General features: G+C 34.7%; 2 protein-coding genes across 3 annotated transcripts; both read right to left on the reverse strand.

The window, feature by feature from the left end:
* Nucleotides 1-7084: 7084 nt before the first annotated feature.
* Nucleotides 7085-9068, reverse strand: LOC125204760 (aspartic proteinase PCS1). Its single transcript, XM_048103488.1, has one exon. The coding sequence runs from the start codon at nucleotides 8723-8725 to the stop codon at nucleotides 7448-7450; it is 1278 nt and encodes a 425-aa protein (XP_047959445.1). The 5' UTR covers nucleotides 8726-9068; the 3' UTR covers nucleotides 7085-7447.
* Nucleotides 9069-10474: 1406 nt separating this feature from the next.
* LOC125208676 (amino acid transporter AVT1D-like) lies at nucleotides 10475-13534 on the reverse strand. 2 transcript variants are annotated; one of them, XM_048108332.1, is made up of 11 exons: nucleotides 13292-13534; nucleotides 12572-12840; nucleotides 12279-12493; nucleotides 12163-12186; nucleotides 11918-12098; nucleotides 11607-11826; nucleotides 11372-11507; nucleotides 11125-11290; nucleotides 10980-11023; nucleotides 10843-10905; nucleotides 10475-10778 (listed from the first exon to the last, which is right to left on the reverse strand). In XM_048108332.1, the coding sequence occupies exons 1-11, from the start codon at nucleotides 13483-13485 to the stop codon at nucleotides 10692-10694; spliced, it is 1599 nt and encodes a 532-aa protein (XP_047964289.1). In that variant the 5' UTR covers nucleotides 13486-13534; the 3' UTR covers nucleotides 10475-10691. The 2 variants fall into 2 exon arrangements, with proteins under 2 accessions (XP_047964289.1, XP_047964290.1); XM_048108333.1 differs by lacking the exon at nucleotides 10843-10905.
* Nucleotides 13535-16277: the final 2743 nt, after the last annotated feature.

Below are 16277 nucleotides of genomic sequence, written 5' to 3' on the forward strand. Positions count from 1 at the left end.
TAATTGTAATAGTTCCAATTACAACTCAAGCTGCTATATTGACAAATATATTAAGTGAAATACGACAATACGTCAATATTTTAATAATAACGCATCAGTTTATGATACTCACCCGTCTTTGAGAAGTATAAACAATTTTTTTTAGTCCGTTTTCGAAAAGTATGAACATTTTAATTTTGAAAATTCTTTTTTTTTTAGTGGAGTGAGACACATTATCCACTAAACGCATGTTTAATAGGATAAATAACCCATCTAATAATACAATTCTATGAAAAAAAAATCATTTTTTTCATAAAATTTCATTCCTAAAATAAGTTTTTTACCCAACCAAAAAAATACATTAATTATTTTTTCTTTTAATCGTTCTCTTACTTATACCAATGCGGTAAGTGATTTATTAACTACATTTAGGAGGAGGTCAACATTAACGTGCGATCCTATACTAGTAAAGTAGTATAATGTTTAAATTTACACAAAAATTCCCTATTTTAAAATTGCTATATAATTTTTCTGTCAATTTATTAACTACTTTTATAATTTAAAGTATGGGGGTTTGGAAAAAAAATTAGCAAACACGTGAGGTGAGGTAGATGCAAACTAACTAACCAATTATTGTTACGTCAAGATTTAGCTCTTGCCTACCTTATTTTATTATCTGTTTGCTTAGCTGCTTTTGTAGATTATTATGGGCTAATCCAAATGTTTTTATTGGAAAATTCTCTCTTTTCTAATCAAGAAAATTTCCTCTTTGGTCCTGAAGGGGAAGGGTATTCTTGTAAATTAGCAGTCATTTTTCTTGTAAATTCCGTCTTATGGCTAGTTACTACTTACTGTGCTTTTTATAAATTAGCAGTTATTTTTGTTAATACCTTTTTCAATCTCTGTGTTCATTTTTTTCACAATTTCTTATATTTAGTGTGATGAGATTATTTCATTAACATACTTAGATTTTGCATAGTTTTATAAAACAGTTTTTGCATGATTTTGATCATATTTTGTACTCCCTCCATCCTAATTAAGTTGGGGCAAAACTTTTGAGCACGAATATTAAGAAATAGTATTGAATGGATTGAATAAAAATAAAGTAAAATGAGAGAGAGAGGTATGAATTAGACAATGGAATAAAGTAAGAATGATTTAAATGTTTAGTTTTTTGTCAAAAAAATGAAATGACTCAACTTCGTTGGGATGTCCCAAAAAGGAATATGATTCTACTTAGTTGGGACGGAGGGACGTCCCAAAAATAAATACGTCTCAACTTTGTTGGAACATACCAAAAAGGAATACGAGAGAATTTTGCTGGCGATTTTAAAGTTCAATCAGTTATAAATGCATATCATTCTTTTCGAATGTTAGAGAATTTTAGTGCCATGAAATGACATAATGAGAGTTTATTCCATTGCAATATTGTTTAAATTTTAAAGGTTAATGCTCCCTCTTTGAACTCGGATATCTTACTCCTTAAACATTTCCGTCCCGGCTAAGATGACACATTCCTTAGCCGGCACGGGATTTTAGGAGTTATTGGTTAAAGTGTTTAATTGGAGAGAGAAAATGTGGGTGTAAGTATTAAAGTAGAGAGATAAAGAAAGATGGATGTTATCTTAGTTGGGACAAACTAAAAAGGAGTGTCATCTTAAGCAGAATGGAGGGAGTACTAATTAAAAATTGAGTTTTTTTTGGGGAGAATTTTAAGGAATTTTCCGCCAACTTTCAAATTGTAGTCTAGGGGGGAAATGGTGGGAATCCCTAATGAGTGTAGTCACTTCAAACTTCAGAGACATTTATTTGACCATTGATTAATGAAATTGCATTCTAGAAAACTGCATTTATTCAATAGATTATGATCATGTTTAGGGGGTGTTTGATTGATATGATAGCCCTAGATATGGGCGGCTATCCAGGTTCTATCTAGTGTTTGATTGGTATGATATCACTTCATGATAACTCGGTATAACCTCCATGACCCGGATGAATTTAAGATAGCTAACCGCAAAACCCATATACGCCTAACCAGGCGGAAGGCTGTGATATGGTTCTATGTTGCTGACCCAGATAGAGTTCTAAGCATCCATTTCTCCAAAACATCCCTCCCCTTCCTCCTCTCTCCTTCTATTTCATACTGATTTGTGACGAAAAATTGCACCGGCGTCAAATTTCACATCCGCTGCCGATAAATTCACCGACGATTTTCAGTAATTCAGTACGATTGAAGGTAATTCACTATGATTGACGGTAATTCATTGATTCAAATGTCACACCTCAACCCTTATGACGTATGCAATTACTATAAATAAATTCAATATTTAAAATAAATAATCCACACGTATCGTAAATAAAACGCACATATTATATAATTTCAAAAACCAATATTTATCAAATACATATTTCAAAATATTCTGAACAGTAGTGGGACCCTCTCACTACCCTATATACTATACATTTATCTACATGCAAAAATGATGAGGAGGAGAAGGTTGCCAAAAATGCGTCAGCCGCCGACCCTGATAACATGTGAAGTCCTATGACCCACGTCAATAAAAAACTTCACTGATATCTTATTCCTGGAAAATATTAGTGGTTTATATGAGCCACAACTCAGTGTATATAAACCTTACCTTTAATTTCACAAACAAATATCAAACATATTCTTTAATCAATATATATAACAATAATCAACAAATATTAAAAATAATTTCATATACATACCATATACCACTTTGTTCAGTTTATTATTCTGTGACAAATCAAGCCTGGTATCTGCCCGGGATTTCCATTGTATACGACCCGAAGGTCCCTTTTAATCATTTGGCCTTTCCACGAAGGCCCCTTTATGATTTGACCTTTCTACGAAGGCCCCTCTTTGCACATTTTCTTTGACCCGTAGGTCCATTATCATTGAATATGACCCGTAGAATTCAGGGCAAGAGTGTCACATATCCTCTTTAATCCAATGATGCAAATAATTCTAATGCTATATAAAAATATATCCATAGCACCACTCACATATTCAATATTTCACCATCAATATCAAATCACACATAACCATTTTAGGCTCACATCATATAATTCAAATATTCACTTCAATTTAACCCATAGCAATCAATCACATAAAATATGTAAAATTAAAAGTGTGATTTATACACACCTGAATATGATAGATAATCAAGTCAACTCCTGATTCCGTCTCTTAAAGGAGGCGTTTTTTTCGGCATGAAAATTAAGAAAATTGTGTTAGGTGAGGTAAGTAAAGGGAGAATAAAGTGGAAAATTAAAAAGGTAGAGAGATAAAGAGATAATAAAGTAAAAGAGAGTAAAGTAGGTGTGGAAAAATGTGTTGACTTTTACTAAAAAGGGAAATGACTTTATTACTATGGAACGTACCAAAATGACAAAATGACTCTATTATTATAGAACGGATGAAGTATTATTTATAATTATTTTTTAATTATTAGTTTTGTAAGAGAATCTTAATATAATACTATTAAAATCATTATCATTATTATTAAATCAAATATGAAATTTAAAGTCTTGATATTTTTTCTAACACAGGAAAGTAAAGTTATTAGGAATCATAATTCAATGATTTATTTTACTAAGAATCATTTGTCTTGACAACTTTATTTTCTCATCAACAAAACATGGCTTATGGATAAATCTGCATGCTAAACATTACTACTCCCTCCGTCTCGCTTAAGATGATACGTTTTCCTTTTTAGTTTGTCCCAATTAAGATGACACATTTCCTTTTTTGGAACATTTCTCTCTCCAATTAAACACTTTTTGTCACTCCTATTAAAATATTCATCTTTCTTTCTCTTTCTATTTTAATACTTATACCTACATCTTCTCTCTCCAATTAAACACTTTAACCAATAACTCTTAAAATATCGTGCCGGCTAAGGAATGTGTCATCTTAGCCGGGACGGAGGGAGTATTAGACTGCCCATCAATCAAAGCAACCAATAATTTTAAGCTTCTCAGATCATGTAAATTTGAAAATAGAGCTAATACAAAGTTCATATTAGGGGATGAATTAGATAAAGTATTAGGTGATCCGAACTACAATTGAAATGCACATAACCAAGTTTTGCCCCCCGGAACGAATGGGGGAAATTGCATTGCCAAACATTTGAAATTCAAATTTTAAAAGACAAATTTTTACTAGTTGCTTTATAAATATCAGTTCCAATAGCATAGATTCATCTCCACCAGGTTCTTATTTCTCTCTTTAACATCTTACAACTTTTTTCTCTTTTCGATTTATCTTATTTTCTCTCAACTTTTTTCTCTTTTCGATTTATCTTATTTTCTCTCACTACGATCTTATGCTTTTTTCTCTTTAGTTTTACAGTATCTTATTTTCTCTCTCACTGTTTATCTTTAAAACGCTAATCATTTTATAATTTGTAGATATTTCAGGTGAAATCAGCTTTATAATCTAATATTGTTTTGTATTTTGCTTCAGTTTTTATATTTTCTGTTTTGTTGTTTCTTATTGTTAATATTTTATGACCCTAATATTTTATATATATATGCGAACTAATATAATAAAAATAAATGAACTACTCTTAAAATATCTTCAATCTCTTTGCAAAAATCTGTAAACACCATTGCACATAGCAATAGGAAGGGCATATATTAGGAGTTGGAATAGAGGAAAAGATATTATGTTGGAATAATTGTGTGAACAATTACATGAAGTTCTCTATGATGATTAACCAAAAACAGCGGAAAAAGAGCATAAACTGTAGAGCGGAAGTGTACATTGATCAATCTAGAATAGAACAACGGAATTGCTTTGCGACAGCGGGCCCAAACGATCAGAGACGTTCTTCCACAATAGTCTGTAGAGGGAGTATAGAGATATCGAATCATTCTTGTGACGTCTGGGGACCATAACCATAACTCATATTTATATGTACTACCTCCGTCCACCAAAATTTGTCTCATTTTTTCATTTCCGTCCGTCCCCCAAAATTTGTCCCATTTCACTTTTACCATTTTTTGTAGTGGACCTCATATTCCATTAACTCATTCCTACTCACATTTTATTATAAAACTAATACATAAAAGTAGGACCCACAATCCAATAACTTTTTCAACTCACTTTCCATTATATTTCTTAAAACTCGTGCCGGGTCAAAGTGGGACAGGTTTTGGTGGATGAAGGTAGTAATATGAGTTCCTTTATTTTCTATTTGGTCCCTCAACAAATAGAAAATCACAAATTGGTATCTACACTTATTTCCGTAACAAATAAATACACTTTAGCCCAAACTTTAGTCTTTATTGGATCACTTTAATTAAGCAACTGAAAGATAGTCATACACATCAAATTAATCATACGAAAGCCCAAGTTTCTGACACATTATTCAAATCCAAGGAAGTAAGAAACATGACAAAAAAATATCAAATCTTTAAATATTTTTTGCAGAAAATTCAAGTGTGTTTATTGGAATAGAGAAGAAGACAACATGCTGAATTGACGAGCTTTACTTACACCGGCGTAGTTGAGATGAACAACCCGCTGACACTATGTTTTGTTTTGTAAGAATTGGGTTTTTCAATTGATAAGCCCAGTGCGTTTAATCAAGGGCAGACCTACTCCGAAATTAATAGGAAAGAAAAAAGAAAGGAAATTCAACGCCCAGTAGTAAAATGTTTTAAATTATTTACCAATCTAAGTTAGAAAATATGCATCCAGAGTTGACTAGCTAATTGCTGTCTTAAGTTATGGATAAAAAATGGATTGGAAATGATTGGGTTGACTTCATTTATTGTCGTCTTATTTTCTAAAGTTTCGGCTACTAATAATAATTCATTTGTCCTATAAAAATAAAAATACTTTTTTTTGTGTATATGAATTGGCTAAGCGGTAAAGAGGTTAATGCTGAAGCCAAAGGTCTCAAGTTGGTTCGAGCCCTCCATATCGCGGCCTTTAAATTTAAATTCATTTACCCATAAAAAAAAAAAGAAAAGAAATATTTTCTTTTTCCGTGTGTCCTATAAAATAGTTTTATTCCATTTATAGAAAGTTATCTCATACTCCCTCCGTTTCACTATAGTTGAGTCATTTTTCCATTTCGGGAAGTTTCTTCATAGTTGAGTCATTTCCATATATGGTACTCCCTCTGTCCCACTTTAGGAGTCTCGGTTGAGTTCGGCACGGGTATTAAGAAATATAAAGGAAAGTTGGTGAAAAAAATAGTGGAATGTGGGTCCTACTTTTATATATTAGTTTTATAATAAAATGTGAGTTGGAAAAGGTGAGTGGAATGTGAGGCCTATTACCAATAATGAAATATTTCAACCGGGACTCCTAAAGTGGGAGACCCAAAAGTAGTAAATCGGGACTCCTAAAGTGGGACGAAGGGAGTAACTTTTTTCTCTTTCTTACTTTTCTCTCTTACTTTATTATCTCTATTTTATTCACTTTATACTTTATTCTCTCTGTCTTTTCCCCTCTTACCTTTTTATCTATTTATTTAACACACCCAATATCTCTTTCTTAGACTCCGTATTCAAAAGTTTCGCTTCAACTATAGTGAAACAGAGGGAGTACTCATTAACCATATATATCAATTTATTTACAATTTACACCAATTGGACTCATAATTAATAATATGGGTCACACTATCCACTAATATTATTTGACTTTATCTTCTCCCTTACTTTATTTTTTTTAATAAAATCTCTCATATTTTATTAATTATACATTAATTTACGTACACGTGCAGATGTTTGTATTTTTATAAGATAGGATAGTTTTATCACATTAATCTCTTTAGTTTTTTGAGGAGGATCCATAAACTATTTTTAAAAATATAAACAATTCAATGCAATAAATTGTACCGTTGCAGATGGGCAAGTAATAAATGGAAAAGTGAATTCTGCTCAAAATGAAGGACTAATTAAGGACTTAATATTGATTGTGTTTTAATAATATTTATAAATTATTGATGTATGGTATTGGTAAGTGGACAATGATATTTTTTACTGCCCATGTTAATGAAATTAAAAGAAGACACATATATATTGTTTTTTTGCTAAAAAAAAAAAGAAAAAAAAAGAAAAGGGGAAATGAAAAATATCCAAGGCGAACCATCTATTTAATATCCATCACGAGAATTCAATTGATGCAATGTACAGTACAGTAATAAGTCCAAAATAATTAATGAAGGCAATAATATGAAATGAAAAATGGAAAGGACAATCATCTTCCACCATTTAATAAGCATTCAATTATACCATCAATGTCTTCCATATGCGTTGAGCCTTCACACACAAATGAGAATTGGGCACACATTGGCTTAACACTTGCCGCGTCCGAATACTCCGCACGTGCAATGCACGAGGTACTTTAAGATTCTCACTCTCGTCTCTGGACCTAACCATGGCCAGGAATACCACTGAGCTATGATGTCGTCGCGGTGTACAAAATGCACTAATGACGGATCCCGAATCTTTGTCCAGCCAAATCGCATTGAACTTGCGCCACTCCAATCCTCGACTTCTCGAGATCGAATTCCATCCACACATTTTGCTGATGATGATGCCCTATGATGTACGCCTCCATCCCTAGCAGCTCCGAGTTCCCAAAAGTGAAGCAATGCACCGCGTCGCTCCCCCGGACCTCGCCCGGGACCCGATAGAGCAAACGGGCGCCCGACACCGTTATCTGAGCGCCCCGAAACACCAAACTCACGGCGGGCAATTGGGGCAAGCCCGTGGAATTCAAAGGCACCCGAAAGCACAAATCAAACGCGCCTTGAAACACAAAATCCGGATCCTCCAAGACCCGCAACACGCCCCCGGTTTGGTTTATAAACTCGTTCCTCAAGGCGGTGTAGGCCGGGGCGAGGAGGAAAGTGAATTGGGTGCCGGAGTCGACCATGGTCTGACCCGCCCCGGTGTGGTCGGGTTCGAATATGGATTTGGGTAACTGGAGCAAATTTTCCGAGACCTTAATGCCCTCGAGCTGGACCGTGTAAGCCACTCGGTTGAAATATGGGAGAGGGGTAGAAATCTGGATTAAAGGAGTGTAATTCAAGGGGAGAAGCCACGTGTAATTGGAGTCGCCGAAGAGCAAAATACCGGAAAAATCGGAAGCGGAAATGCAATAGGAGAATTTTTTGAAGCCCATTTGGGAGATAAAGGAGAGGGATCCGCGGTTCATGCCCATCAACCCGGTTGTTTTGGAGTCCTCTTCCGGGTTGGTGGTGGAGCCCGAATCCATGCACCCGAATATGGTGCCCGGGAATTTGGAGCCGGCAATGGTGAAGTTGTCGAAGGCGAGATTGCCCTCGGAGGAGGAGGCGTCGGCGTAGGAGAGGACGGCGTGGCAGAGGTTTCTGGCGTCGCAGGAGGCGGGGATGGAGAAGTCTAGGGTTTGGGTGGTGCAGGTGGGGGAGGAGCAGGCGACGGGGGTGTAGGAGACGGAGCGGGTCGGGTCGAAGGCGGGGCGGTCTCTCTGGGTGGTGTTGCACTGTAGCCAGGAGAGCTCGCTGCCTGTGTCGAGGACCATGGTAACGTTCTGTGGGGGCGTGCCCACAGCCAATGAAACGGTGAGCGTCACGTTGTGTGTGAAGGGGAGCTTGCTTTGGGTTTTTAAGGGTAGAACCAGGATTTTGTTAGCGTGCTTCGATTTCGGAACCGAGAATTGCGTTGCTGATACCGATACTGATACCAACAGAGACAACAGGAGAATGTGGATCTTCCTCATTTTTAAATAAATTTGAGGGAATTGAAGAAATATTGAGATTGAGAGAGTGGAGATCTAAACTTGTCAGTGGGATATGAGACAGCAGAGTGTGAAGAAGAGAAGATGAGGGAAACGACAACGTTTTGGAGTTCCTAAAAGGTTGAAAACGACACAGGAACTGATCAATCTTCACTGCTTCATTTGATTCCTATGCTACACATTTTCACGTACAGTTGCTATTCCAACCTTATTGTTGCTGATTTTTTTGACTCGTTTTCTGATTACATTTACAAAAACTTGTAGGTATTGTACAATTGGAAGTTAGGTGAATACTGTGGGGGCATTAACTGCTTCTTTTTGTCATAAAATCACCTTTGAATTAGGTAAAATTATTCATATTTAAAATCTGAATAAGTAAAGAAATTTTGGTGAATAACAAAAAGAAAACTTTCCAGAGTATGTAGTCAGATTTCTTAATGATATTTCTGCTTGTTTATACAATCAACGGTTGGAATTAAAAGAAAAAAGGGAATTACTGACCAATAAAGTCGAAATGATGACCGATTAATTACAATTTTAAATACTACTACTACTTGATTTGAGATAGATAAGTTTACTATTAATAAATGATGTAATAGTAGTAGTAACAGGAAAGGAAGCTGACCTTCGTCCTCCATTTTAATCCACTTTGTATTTAACTAGAGTTTTAAGAAATGCTCCTCCGTTCCATAGTAGTAAAGTCATTTTGCTATTTTGGTACATTCCATAATAATTAAATTATTTTTATTTTTAGTAAAAGTCAACACATTTTTTCTCATTTACTTTACTCTCTCTTACTTTATCTCTCTTCATCTCTCTACCTTTTTCATTTCCTATTTTATTATTCTTTTACTTAACCCAATTAGCACAATTTTTCTTAATCTTCGTGCCTGAAAGAAATGTCTCAACTACTATGGAACGGAGGGAGTATAAAGGAAAATAAGTTGAAAAATTTAGTGAAATATGATTGTCATTTTTATATGTTAATTGTATAATATTCCATACGTCTCATAGAAATAGGTCATATTTATTTTTTCATCCTGTCCATGGAAATAATTTATATTCATTTATGACAATTTTTTTTCTAATTACTTTATTATTTATGCGCCTATAATCCACTACATAATTAAAACTACTTTTTTCTTTCTTTCTTTAACTAAATATATATTAAAATTTGTGTCGATCCTAGATAGCCTATTTCTATGTATGGAGGGAGGAGTAAAATGTCAGTGAAATTGATTAGTAATTATAGAACTTGATTCTTATTTATGGTAAAATGTGAAAATAAAAAATAAAAGGATGGATGAAAATGTCAACAAACAGAGTAACTTTACTTTGATTTATTTATTTTTAGAAAATTAAGTGCACGTGTGAGCACATGTTTTGTTGAATATGGAATGGGCAAAGAATTGGTGTGGGACCGGATGAGCTAATGGGAATCGAGCTCCGACAGCCTCACTTGTAAAAAGAATGACTGAAAGAGAATCAAATTCCACGGCCAACAATCCTATGTTGACATCTAGATTTAGTAGAATTAATAATTAAGCAAACTCTTGTCCATTTTATCCACAACAATCAACTTTAAAATTAATATTATTATTAATATTTTAACAATAAAAAAAGGTCATGTTGATGAATTTTATTTGGTGATTATGCCTTCATATACGAGATATTGCAGAATAAAAATCATAACCAAAACATGGAAAACTATATATATGAATGTTGGTAAAATTGAATGTATAAATCATAACCATAACATGAAAAACTATACATAATGAATGTGGGTAAAGTTGAATGCTATTAAAAATCGATTGTAGGCTTAGCCAATTTATGTCCTTCATTTGGTCGACCTTTGGACATGGTAATATTTCAAGAGTAATTCTTTGTTTCTTTTTTCTCATTTCATATTCTTACATTGATTAGGACAAGAATGTCTGAAATATAATTGTTATGTACCCATACTTGCCACTGCTGAATACGTTCCGATTGCTGCACAGCATATTCCCACACCCATTACAATGGAACAAATTGTAATCTGCATACAATCAAGATTAAATTCACATTATTTAAAAATACTATAAATTCACACAGGATTTTACCTGAAAATTAGTTAATCTCCCACTCTCTATTCTCATATAGCAAGCACAAGGTAATACTAGAGACTGTTAAACATTAAATTAACGTGTTAGATTAAGATGGAAAAATGAAGGAGAAGAGATAGAAGTAGATGACTCACCATTAGCATGATAAGCAAAGATCCTATAAGGGCCATCATGGATCCTGTCATTTAATGTTTATGTAGTCAAGTCTGGATACTTATAAATAGTATACTATGAAATTCAAGCTTTTTTCGCTCGTATTAACGTTTTCATCTTGCTCACCAAAGTAAGGTACTGTCAATGCCACGATCAAGGTCGAGACTACCAAGCTTGTTCTGATTAGTATTGGCGCAGTGTGCGAAGCAAGCTGATCCGGGGGCAGCAGCTCCTCGAGGGCTAGTGCCACGGGTGTCATTGACAACCCGAACTTTGTGAGAGGGGCTACAACCTAAAAATATCAAACACGCACGCTTAATACTATTTGAGATATTTAGCCGAAACAAGTGTTTATGTGTTTTCTGTTTCTCACCACAGCCCATCCAGCAATCTTGGAAGCAATGAGTTTGGTAGGAAGGTTTAGTGTGAACTGAGGATCTGTGGCTTCACCAAACATGAGAAAGCCCAAAACTGCAACCCCCGCGTATAGCAAACCAGAAATTGCAAAGCTGCATCACATCGACAGTAGTAACTAATTTAACTAAACAATTGAATCTTTGATCAAATATTGATGGTGGAAAGCATTTGATTCTCCTAAAAAAGGTTACCTAATTGCGAGAACAGAAGGGAACCGAGAGGGGTCTTCCATGGACGAATAGATGTTGGGGAAGACCGAATGGCCGCCATAGCAGAAGCTGTATATACCAATGGTGATAGGCAAGTGTGAGAAGTTCAATGCCTTTCCGCTTGGATTGAATCCGATATCAGAAACCACACCAACCCAAACCAAACACATGACTACAAGGGCCAAAGTCAAAACTCCACAAACTGCAAATGAGAAAAGCAGGAACACGTTAATGATCAAATGAGAGGTTAGATCATGCGAAAAATGGGCTAAATGAGTGTCGTGATCGCAGACTTGAAACATATGACAACAAGCTGAGGTTTCTGAGCCAGACTGTTGGAAGAATCACAAGGGTTGCAACAATGGCACAAGTTTGATACGCGTCGAGATGGATTCCAGCGATATCCACTTGCGCATTTGGGAAGGTAGCAGACAGGTTATCACTCATCATGATCAAGAATTCCACACATGAAGACTGCAAGGAATATGATCAACTCATAAATTTGTAGTACAACATTAGAATTAGGGAAGAAACTTACATAGAGCTCTATATAGAGGATTATCTGCATCAATCCAAAGTCAAAGAGTTAATTACTTTCCATGTAACATATATCTACATTTTCAAAACTATCAAGTAGTATTTGTTTCTACTTACAGCAATGCATATTCTACCACCTAATCCGAAAGCAGCCTGTCCTATATCAGGATAAGTTTGCAGTTGAGACGAGCTTTCGAGACATCTCTTCAACAAGATCCCGGTATAACACGCAATGATTCCAAACAGAAAGAGAAGCAAGATACCAATCCAACCCCCCTCTTTGAGTGCAAAAGGAGTTGAAAGAATCCCAATGCCACACAAAGCATTTGTTGCTGCATTTGAAACACGAAACAGATGAGAGATTTACACAAAAATGCGCAAAACACCATCAAGATTCAGAAGAGATTTACCATTGAGAAGTGATTGCGAATACGAACATTGTTGGGGCATCGGCAGTTCACTTATAGAAGCCCCAAAAACAGAGACAGAAGACATCTTTAGAGGAGGAATCGAGGTAGGAACTATATCTATGTCCGAATTGGTTGCGGAAAGTAAGTGCTTCGACAATGAGGACTCAATATCTGGTGCCTGTGATCTCTTCTCTGACTGAAGCAAGAACGAACTTCCTTTGATGAAGCTGACCGATGGGGTCACGCTAGTGTACATGTCCATTGACTGCCTACATAATACACAATGGACTAAGTTGTTAGATATTTCTCAGACAATGCTACCTGAAACTACTTAATCATTATCTGAGTTCAAACATAGAGCATTATACTCCCTCCGTTCCATGTAAATAGAAGCGTTTCATTCTATACATTATTCTCTCTTACTTTACTCTTACTCCACATTCATATCGGTTTCTTTTATTCATTCTTTGACTGCTCTGCTCCCCCAATGAAGGAAGACCTTCGCTTGCTCGCCCACTTATCCAAAACGAGTGCAGAAAATGAAACGCCTCTATTAATATGCATAAATGGTAGTATCTCTGTTTCTAAAACTAAATCAAATAGCATCCCAACTTTGTAGCTCTAACTGTATTCAAGTTTAAGGCTATTGAAATTGGATCAATATATAGATACAATTACACAAAAAATCGAGAAATTGGGGAATGTAATAATGTAAAGAACCTGTAGCTTTGAGGCCAAGAGGGAGCAATATCAGGATCCATGAAATCATGTGAAGGGACATGTGAAAGGCCAGTGATATCAGATTCATTATCATCCTCATTGTCATGGCAAACCCTCTCAGCCTCGTCATCTTCATCGTCTGTTCCAATCTCAATCGCGCGATCCATTCCGAATTCTTCTTCAAGCTGCTTCATCACTGTATAATATTCCACGGGAAAAGGGGAAAATATATAAATTTTGTTTCTGTATTTCGCGGAATTATAACACGTAACCAAACTTGTTGCCTCTGAGGTTTTGAAGGAAGGTTTTTTTCTTGGGAAGGGAATGAAATTTCTTTACGAATTCTTGAATTTTTGATAAACTTTAATAGGATTGATTATCATTGGCATTTTCTGCAAGGAGACGACGCCAGAGTTGTAGGAGAATTACGAGAAACAATTATTTTGAACAAATTAAAAAAAAAAAAAAAAACACTATTTTCACGGGAAAATATAAGACCAACTCGAATGCTGCTATCTTGAAGCTTTACCGTTGGATTGTTCTTTATTTTTTCAGTTTTATAATTTATTAATTAATGCCATATATTATACAACTGTGCTTATGTAATCGATTACACATGTTTAAATTATATGCTAAACTGATTAAAATCCAAAAGAATTGACTATTTCATACGTCAAGATTGGTACATAAGAATGGGATAAAGAGCAATGATCGGTTAATCTTATCCAATTATAAGAGTAAAGATGAATACTTTTTTTATCATATGCATATTATCAGGATCTATACCGATCACTAATAGACTTGGAAACAATTTGTAAACTAATTAAGTTAATCTAATATTATTATCATACAATGATTTGATTCAATAGGAATATAATTTATTGCTTTGCATGGGAATTATAATTTATAAGTGCGAGCATGCATGTTATATACTTCGTGCATAGATTGGTGGAAATCCACGTGCCACTCTAGAACGAATACTTTTTACAATTTTATTAAATGTCAATCCAAACAAACAAAAACTAAATCCATGGCAATTCATACCCGACTGAATGTTGAAATTGAACATATGCAATTAAAAGACTATCATCCCCATTATATATGAGAAAATTGTTTAGTTTCCAATATCTCAAAATTAAATATGTATAATACTTCTCCGACCCATTTTAGAAGTACCGGTTGAGTTCGGCACGGGTTTTAAGAAATATAAAGGAAAGTTGGTGAAAAAAGATAGTGAAATGTGAGTCCTACTTTTATATATTATAGTTTTATAATAAAATGTGAGTGGAAAAAGGTGAGTGTAATGTGTGGCCTATTACTAATTATGGAATATTTCAACCGGAACTCCTAAAGTGGGACACCCAAAAGTAGTAAACCGGGACTCCTAAAGTGGGACAGAGGATGTAATATTTAATTTATAAAATTGGATCTTATAATTCAATTCTAGATGGATAATTGTAACGCCCCACTTTTTGAACCCTATTATTTAAAACATAAAACTTTTTGCATGAAATGCTAAATGCCGTGAAATATGTGGATTAAATGATGAGTGAATTAATTACATGATTTCTTTGTGACCTAATTGTGATTTGAAATTGAGATTTGGTTTGAATAGTCAAATCCGTTGAGTATATGACGTGGTTGTTGAATAGTCAATATTGTTGAAGGAATGACGTGGCCGTTGAATTTGTGACGTGGCTGTGTGAATAATTGATGCGGGGGAAATATATATCGTGGTGAATTAATTCCTAAGAGTGAGTGAGATTAAATAGGTTTATCGATAATTATCTTACCCATTTTATTTGGAATTTTCGACCACTATGAATTATTGGAGAGGAATCCCATTTTCTTGGATTTAATTAATTGCTCAGGATATTTATCCAATTAAATCCAAAACCCGATTAGTCCCTATTTCTTCCATGAAATTTTCGACCCCTATGCTTTATACCATGGAGATTTCGAAAATCTCCTATTATTGTGGTGAAGGAATTATTTATTACTCCCTCCGTCCGCGATTAGGAGTCCTGATCACTTTTGAGCACTCATTTTATAAAAATGATAAAAAATAGTTAAAGTAGAGAAATGGTAAAGTAAAAAAGAGAATAATGTTGTGAAGACTCTTGTCAACATTATTCTCTCTCTTACTTTATCATTTCTCCACTTTAACTATTTTTAATTATTTTTATAAAACGGGTTTGCAAAAGTGACCGGGACTCCTAATCGCGGACGGAGGGAGTATATTATTTGATCCCTTATTTATTCCCTTCTATGAATAAATGCAAATATCCTAGCAAATCTTACCATATCTAGAGAGATCTTGTCATATCCTATTTTAATTATGATTTGAATTTAATTCCTTGTGGGAGAGCAAGAAAACAAAAACGCCACTTCCCTATTTTTTGGGGGGAAATTATTATTTTATTCTGCTCCGTGAAATCCTTCATTCCATCAAAATTTAAATAAATCCTACACGATTGATAGGGGCAGAAATCGCCTACTCCTATTTTTAATAATGAGATTTATTATTATTCTGCTCCGTGATATTTTATTTTACTCCGTGAAAATTAATTCATATGCTAATTAATTAGCATAGAATTTGAAATCCCCTTATTTCTCCCCGTAATTCACGTCAACTTCCCTCCCCCATATCTTCCCAAATCTTTATTTATTTAATTGTGGGATTATATTCTTGAACTCTATAAATAAGAGAGAAAAACCTAACCCTAGCCACTATCATCACACGCCTCCTCTCTCTCCTTCACGCCACTTTTCTCTCTTCCACTCTTCTTCAACTTGTTTTCTATTTTATTCAAGATCACTTCATTCTTTGCAAAGAATTGAAGTTGAAACTCAAGAATTGTTGAAGAATCAAGGCTATTACTTTGTTCTACCGTTCGTTCTATCAAGAAAAGGTATTTTAGATCTATCTCTTCTCATCTAACTAATTAATCGGTGTTCTTGAACCCTCATGCATGTAGATCGAGTG

The sequence above is a fragment of the Salvia hispanica genome, chromosome 2 (assembly GCF_023119035.1).
Source record: "Salvia hispanica cultivar TCC Black 2014 chromosome 2, UniMelb_Shisp_WGS_1.0, whole genome shotgun sequence".
NCBI lineage: Eukaryota > Viridiplantae > Streptophyta > Magnoliopsida > Lamiales > Lamiaceae > Salvia > Salvia hispanica.